At 44.9% G+C, this 7,634-nt stretch overlaps 1 protein-coding gene across 1 annotated transcript; it reads left to right on the top strand.

The window, feature by feature from the left end:
• The first annotated feature begins 6,512 nt into the window (after window positions 1–6,512).
• ORNANAV1R3250 (vomeronasal 1 receptor ornAnaV1R3250) lies at window positions 6,513–7,484 on the top strand. Its single transcript, NM_001253642.1, has one exon. The coding sequence runs from the start codon at window positions 6,513–6,515 to the stop codon at window positions 7,482–7,484; it is 972 nt and encodes a 323-aa protein (NP_001240571.1).
• The last annotated feature ends 150 nt before the right edge of the window (window positions 7,485–7,634 follow it).

Consider the following 7,634-nt stretch of genomic DNA (forward strand, 5'->3'; position numbering starts at 1 on the left):
ACAGGAAGGCCCCTAGAAGGAGATGGGATTTTAGAAGAGTCTTAAAGACAGGAAGAAGAATTGTTCTCTGAATGAGGATGGGGGAGAGTTTCAGATAGAAGAGAGGGTGTGAGCCAAAAGTCAGCAGTATGACAAGACTGAATAGGTGGCTTGAAAGGAGCATAGAGTGTGAGCTGCAAGTCCATAGTAAGAAGAGCAGAGAGAGCAGGTTGAGTGCTGAAAAATCTCCTCCGCAATGTGTCTTCTCAATGGGAACAAGAACATTCTGAACTCAAGGTGGATGGCGGAGGAGAGACCATCCATTCCCTCTGCACATCCTTCATCTAACATTCCTGGGAACTGATTTGATATGGAATCATTCTCAACCAGAGCCAAGCAGAAGTGGCAGCATTGATCTCTCCTCCTTTGATGTCTATGTTTGTGAATATTAAAGGCACATCTCCTACAAGAGGACTACCCAGACTAAGCCCCACCCTGTCCTCTTCTCCCACTCCCTTCTGCATCTCCCTGACCTGCTCCCTTAGTTCTTCCCCACTCCCATTCCCGCAGCACCTGTGTACATGTCTGTAATTTGTTTGTGGTCAAGTCTGTCTCCCCATGTCTAGACTGTAAGCTTGTTGTGGACAGGTAATGTGTCTGTTTATCATTGCATTGTACTCTCCCAAGCACCAAGTACAGTGCTCTGCATAGAGTAAGAGCTCAATAAATACAATTGAATGAATGAGTAATATGTTAGATAAATTTAGTACCCAGCAGTGTCAGCTAGCTGGACAAAATTGATAGTCTGCAAAAGCAGCTCTTTCCAAAAAAAGGAAGTTGTTTTGTCTAGTAGAAAGAGTAGGGGCCTGGGACTCAGAGGACCTGGGTTCTAATCCTGGCTCCACCACTTACCTGCTGTGTGACCCTGGACAAGTCACTTAACTTCTTTGTGCCTCAGTTCCTCTTCTGCAAAATATATATTTACAGAGTGAGCCCGAGGTGGGAATTAAGTATCTTGTACCTACCTGAGTGCTTAAAATGTTGCTTGGTACATAATAAGTGCTTAACAAATACCACCATTATTAATAACAATTAACAGTAGTGCATTTTCCCAGTTATCATCCTTCTGCCATTTTCCAAATCCCTAGGATTCAGTGCCTAACACTTTCTCCTGTCCCTTAAAAAGAAACACATTTGCAAAGACAAAGGTAAACAGACATCCAGACTTTTTCTTTTATCAATGACCATAACCTTTGCAGAGTGACAAAGATTTCTCCACCATTAGACCCTCTACTCCAAGCTGTAATAGTGATACCACACACTGTTTGCCCTTAACTCACCCTTAGCTCTAACCCTTAGCATCACAGACATCTTACATTAAAGATAATTTGAAACAAAAGATCAGTGGAACCAGCAAAGTTGAACAGATAATTTTTTTTCTTTACATATGCCCGCACACCAAATTTGTGGTGCTCAGGAAATAAATCTCTCCCTTCTGTGCAGCTGCACCCTTATCACAGTTTCCCCAGGTTCCCGGATGCACCAAATTAAACCATCCACGTAACTTGATGCAACAGAAATTTTGCAGTGGGGAGGAAAGTTGGATCATTCTTTGGAGAGGTCTCATTATCTGTCTGGACAGTATCACAGCCAAAGTGAGTGGCAAAGAAATCACAGTCTTGGGGGAGATGAGCTCACACCATTCTCTTCCTATAATTGCTGCTGCCCAACTGTAATTCAGCAAGACACACAGAGAAAGAACAAGCCTTCCATTACATGATCCAGTGAGAACATAAGGAGCAGGGGGTGAGTCTCTTTTAGGCTTGGGGCTTTTTTCTAGAAAGGGAATGGAGAAATGACGAGAAAGAAAGTTTCAGCTCAGGGTCATGGGATGTGATGATCTAACAGGAGATATTTCTGAGTGGCATCTGTGTGAGTAGCTAATTTCCTAGTGTCTCTTCCCTGCTTATTTCTGCCTCTAACTGCTTGTGTTAAACTCAGTCGGGGGAGCCCAGATGGATAGAAGATTCTGGGGGACAGAATCACTTGGTTCCGTTGACCTCAGTAGATGGCAAATATAGATAGAATCTCATTTTTAAATTTCTGCTGGTTCTTTGTGTTGCCTTGTTTACCCTGATTCTGTGTGCTCCCTCTCCGTCAGAAATTCGTGTGCTGCAGGGAGCCTGGGAAAGTAATCAAGGATGGGTGAAAAGGAATATGGAAGAGGAATCTCAAGAAATGATCATAATAATGACTAACCACTCCTGAAATTAATATTCTGTCCTTGGATTTCCATAGCCTATATCTTTCCAAGAATGCCCTCTTGTCTTGGATGTTATTTTGTGTTCACTTCATGGTGCAGCATAGGTGATCTCTATTATCCTGATGGAGAAAACAAGTATCAGAGATGTTGAGTCTCATTCCAGATCACACAGCATATCAGTCACAGAGCCAAATTAGAACCCAGAATGACTCAGTGTCTAGCCAACTACTGAACCATGCAGCAAGAAATGCCAATGTGCTTTATTTTCATAGTCAAGCTTTCTGAAGCATATACTCTAAGGGATTGATATTTTATCTTTGAAGTGATCCTCAAAGTTTTCCCCCACAGGGGCTAGCATTGATTTTCAAGAGATTTCACTTCTACCAAGCAAAAATTGCTTCTTCTAGAAGTGATTGAAGTTTTGGTCACTCTTTGATCAAATTCACCTTAGAAGCAGCCCCTACTCTGGAAGTCCTAACTCAATTCTCCCAGTTCCTTTGGGTTTCCGGGAGCCTTTCCCACATCCCGGAATCAACCCCGATTTTCTCCCATCACCCCACATCCCATTCTATATTCTAAATTTTTTTGTACTTTTTTCTGTCTGTAATGTAATAGATGTCTGCTGCTGCAGGTACTAGCGATGCTCTTGCAGTCCCCTCTCACTAGAGCTATAAAGTTGTGTGGCTGAGGGGCTGGACTGGGGCAGGCAGTGGTGGAAGAAGTGAAGGAGGAAAGTGGGGCTCATTGCACACTATGCCACATTGCCACATTGCATTAGGAAATGACCAGATGCTACATGATAAATTGTAAACTCGTTATGGGCAGGGAATGTGTCTGCTAATTCTGTTGTATTGTACTCTTCCAATTGTTTAGTACAGTGCTCTGCACGTACTAAATGTTCAATAAATATGATTGAATGATTGATTTATTATTGAAGTTCAGTTGGTGTCCTTTTAAGCCAATCTTGATCCTGATGTAAGACATGTTGGCTTGTTTTCGATTACTGTTTGTGGTTGTAGCCAACACCGAAACCTGCCTTTAACTTTAGTAACATGTTTACTGCATCTGAACCCTAAATAAAATACTGGTGGGTCTAGAATCATGTGTTTCCCCATCCCATTTGAGAGCTGGAGGGAAGATGGAAAAAACCCCAGCAAATCACCTCTTTTCTAAATTCTTAGGTTGGTCAAGAGTGGTGTACACTCACTTTGTCCTGTGCTGATTTCAGATGAATGGACAACTACAGGAATTTCCAAGTGAATCAGCTACAAATCAACTGATAACTTGTTTAAGTGTCCCTTTCTCAAGCCACATTCACTGCTAATCTTCACAGATTTCCTTAAAGGAATGTGCTGTATTTTACAAGTAAATACAGAAATTCCTTGGAATAATGGCATTGATAAATTCCCTTTGAAATAACAAATGAAATAGTGAATTTTCATGGGGTTCCATTTCTCTCATCATTTCTTGTTTTTCTCTCCAGTTGTGTGGAAGAAAAGAACTGCTTGTTACATCACTTTCTATACAAACTCGAAAACTGTCAGTATCTGTCAGTGGGTGACTTCCCATACATTTGTGTCTCTCAGGAGTCTGTGTATGTGCTGTGGGGTGGTTGATGAGAAGGAAATAGATGGGGGAAATGATTGAACCTAAAGGATTGGGATTTTCTTTTCATTTATTCATTCAATAGTATTTATTGAGCGCTTACTATGTGCAAAGCACTGTACTAAGCGCTTGGAATGAACAAGTCGGTAACAGGTAGAGACAGTCCCTGCCGTTTGACGGGCTTACAGTCTAAACAAAAGGAGCAACTCAGGGTGACACGGGAGGGAGTGAAGAGGAAAGGAGGGCTTATTGGGGGAAGGCCTCCCAAGCGCTCAGTACAGTGCTCTGCACATGGTAAACACTCAATAAATGCAATTAATTAATGTTGGTATTTGTTAAGCGCTTACTATGTGCCGAGCACTGTTCTAAGCACTGGGGAAGACACAGGGGAATCAGGATGTCCCACGTGGGGCTCACAGTCTTAATTCCCATTTTACAGATGAGGTAACTGAGGCATAGAGAAGTTAAGTGACTTGCCCACAGTCACACAGCTAAGTGGCAGAGCTGGGATTCGAACTCATGACCTCTGACTCCAAAGCCCGTGCTCTTTCCACTAAGCCACGCTGCTTCTCTGTACTAAGCGCTGGGATAAGCAAATAGGATTGGACACAGACCTTGTCCGACATGGGGTTCTGTCTTAATCCCCATTTTGCAAATGAAGTCTAGAGAACTGAAGTGACTTGCCCAAGGTCATTTTCTTGAGATTCAGGGCGAGGTAGACTGGATTCCTGATGGAGTGGGAAAGTCTTGTGCAGGTTCTATAGCTTTCACTAGCGAGAGGATGAAGCTGCCCCCACCCCCTTCTCAAGGCATTCAGTAAATGTTATTGATGGGAGAAAAAAACTTACAAACTGCTGAGGAAGGAAAAGTTTCACTTTCTTTTTTAAAACTACCAGGCTTCAGTGGACTTTCCCATTTCCTATTGTGTCTTCTCCCCTTCCATATCATATATCCCTGTGAGAAACTTCACTCATTTCCTCTTTCAGTCTTTATCTTTCTAAACTGGACACTGCTAAGCTTTTCAGTCTATCGACATCTGCCTCCATCCATTCTCATCCATCCTCCATCACCCCGGTGGCAAGCACTCGGACGCCTCCATAGCTACAGAGAATAGCAACTGTGGAAACTGCTACCTTCCCTCCCATCAGCAAGGGTACCTGGCTCCTGACATGCTATTTGCTCGGTAGGTCGGGGATAAAACCTGCTGCTGTGGGCTCTCATCATTTACCTCACTGGGCAGCCAGACATGCTGCCTACCCTGGAAACAGAACCGGCTCTCCTCTGTACCATAGAGAAGACTCAGTCTGGTCTTCCACCACCCTGACAGGAAAGACAAAATCACCCTCACCCTTTCTAAGCCCCAGAAGACTAGTAGCTGCTGTAGCAGTCATACTGTCCATGGGTGGGCTCTAAATTCTGAGCCCTGGGGAGCCTGCAATTCTACTCCTCTAGCCCCAGAACCATGCTGACCTTTGTTTTTATTTCATGGATTTGTGTTGTGGTTTTATGCCTCATCATTCCTGATCTGATTGTCTTCAGGCCCATCCCCCACTTCTGCTCTTAGATTGTGAGCTCCCCTATGGGACTGGAACCAAGTCGGATTCCCACATGGGTATTCTCTCCCAGTGCAGAGTACAGAACTCTGCACACAGCAAGGACTCCTCCTTTCCCCTCTCTAACCTCTCCTTCTTCTATGCAGATAACTCCTTAAAGCTCCCCCAGGGCCTCTACACTTGAATACCCCACAATCTGGACAGTTGGAACTCCACTTTTCCAAATCGAATGTGTTAGTTTCCTTCCTAAACCCATCTCTTTCCTCTCCACTGATGCCTGTCTCAGGAGCTCACAGACTGGGAAGCTGCCCCTAAGCAGTTTTCTGGAAGGACTCCAAGAGGCAGAGCCGGGGCTCCCACCATCTAAAAATGAACCAATGTAAGCTGCTTTCCTTCAGGCTCCAGTGATTGACTGTGATTCAAGGATTGCTGCTACCTCCCAGGCCCCAGCTTTCCTGTACCTGTCTTCCCTCAGACCCGCTCCTCCTACTTTATCTTTGATTGGTAAGTCCCCTGCCGTCCACCCCTCCTGCTGGGGAGTTACAACTTCTAGGTGTCCTTTTCCTATACAGCTGCACCCCTTTCCCAGTGCCCTGATCAAAATGAATGGTTTTGATTCCAGATGGCAACAAGCTGAAGGGGCCAATGGTCTGCTCCAATAGTCGGGAAGAGAGGGAGCTGCTGGGAAATTGCTTCCCCCACCTTGGCCTCTGGATGGGATCATCCCAACTGGGGTGGCCGGGTCTCTGATTCCAAAAGAAGATTGTCTGGGGTTCCAAAAATGGCCTAGGGAATCATCTGTTCTCCCCTCAAGCCCGGCACCATATCTCTAGCTATTCCATCTATGTCCATTCACATACTGACCCTTAAGTTTCTCTGCACTCTGGGTGGTTTAGGTACCTCTGCCTTCGTCATTTGATGTTGATGACCAAAATGACCATTTTAGTTTTTGACCTCCTTGGTCATCTTTGTTTTTTCTTTGCCCTTCTGCAGATGATGAACATGACAGTATTCTGGAAAGTTCAAATATAAAATAAAATAAAACAAGGATCACTATTGGATTTACTTTTAGGAATCTTTGGGTACCCTGGTTAAGAAGAATTTTGTTGACAATGCTATCCAGAGACACAGTCTTTGGAATTGTTTTCCTCTACCAGAGTATCTTTGGATTCCTAGGAAACGCAACTGTGTTTCTGGTGTATATGAACAGTTTCATAACTCAGCCCCAGCAGAAGAAGCCCACAGACCTGATCCTTACCCACCTGACCGTGGCCAACACAGTGACCCTTCTTACCCGTGGGGTCCCAGAGATTATGGTGGCCTTTGGGATGAGGAATATTTTCAATGATGTTGGGTGTCAGAGTGTCATGTACATTAACAGAGTGTCTCGTGGCCTTTCCATCTGCACCACCTGTCTTCTGAGTGTGTTCCAAGCTGTCACCATCAGTCCCAGCACCTCCCAGTTGGCCAGGTTCAAACCCAGGGCCTCCAAATACATCCTACCTTCCTTCTTCTTCTTCTGGATCCTCAACATGTTAATCTACATCAGAGTGATTACCTCCATTCAAGCTATCAGAAATGTCACCATCGTGGGGTGGGGATATGCTTTGAAATACTGTTCCACTCTCCCTGATGGGGATTTCATCACTTCGATTACCTTTCTAAGTGCCATGACTATCCGAGATCTCTTCTTTGTATTCCTCATGAGCTGGTCAAGTGGCTACATGGTGAATGTACTCTATCAACACCGCAAACAAGTCCAGCATATCCACAGCACCTGTCTCACCCCCAGGTCCTCTGTAGAGACCAGAGCCACCCAGACCATCCTGGTCCTGGTCAGTTGCTTTGCTTGCTTTTACTGGATCAACAGCATTATAACAGTCTATTTGACCAATGTAGTTGATAAAGATCTTCAGCTCGAGAGCACAACAGCTTTTCTCTCTGCCTGTTACCCAACCCTCTGTCCCCTGGTCCTGGTCAGCAGCGATCCCCGGGTCAGGAGGAACTGCTGTGCCCTGGGGAAGGGGAGACATCCCTCTCACACCATCAGGGCCTTGACCAATCAAGTCATTCCTAAGCACTAACCTCTGCCTTGGTCCCACCAGTGAGTGGTCCAATCACTAGGCAGAAGCAGATTCTGAGAACAGGCTCTCCCTCTGTAGGAGACCTTCTCTGTCCTTGGACAACCAGGACAGTGGGAGTTAAGGTTGACCAAACCAAGTGGCATGCGTGCA

The sequence above is a fragment of the Ornithorhynchus anatinus genome, chromosome X5 (assembly GCF_004115215.2).
Source record: "Ornithorhynchus anatinus isolate Pmale09 chromosome X5, mOrnAna1.pri.v4, whole genome shotgun sequence".
NCBI lineage: Eukaryota > Metazoa > Chordata > Mammalia > Monotremata > Ornithorhynchidae > Ornithorhynchus > Ornithorhynchus anatinus.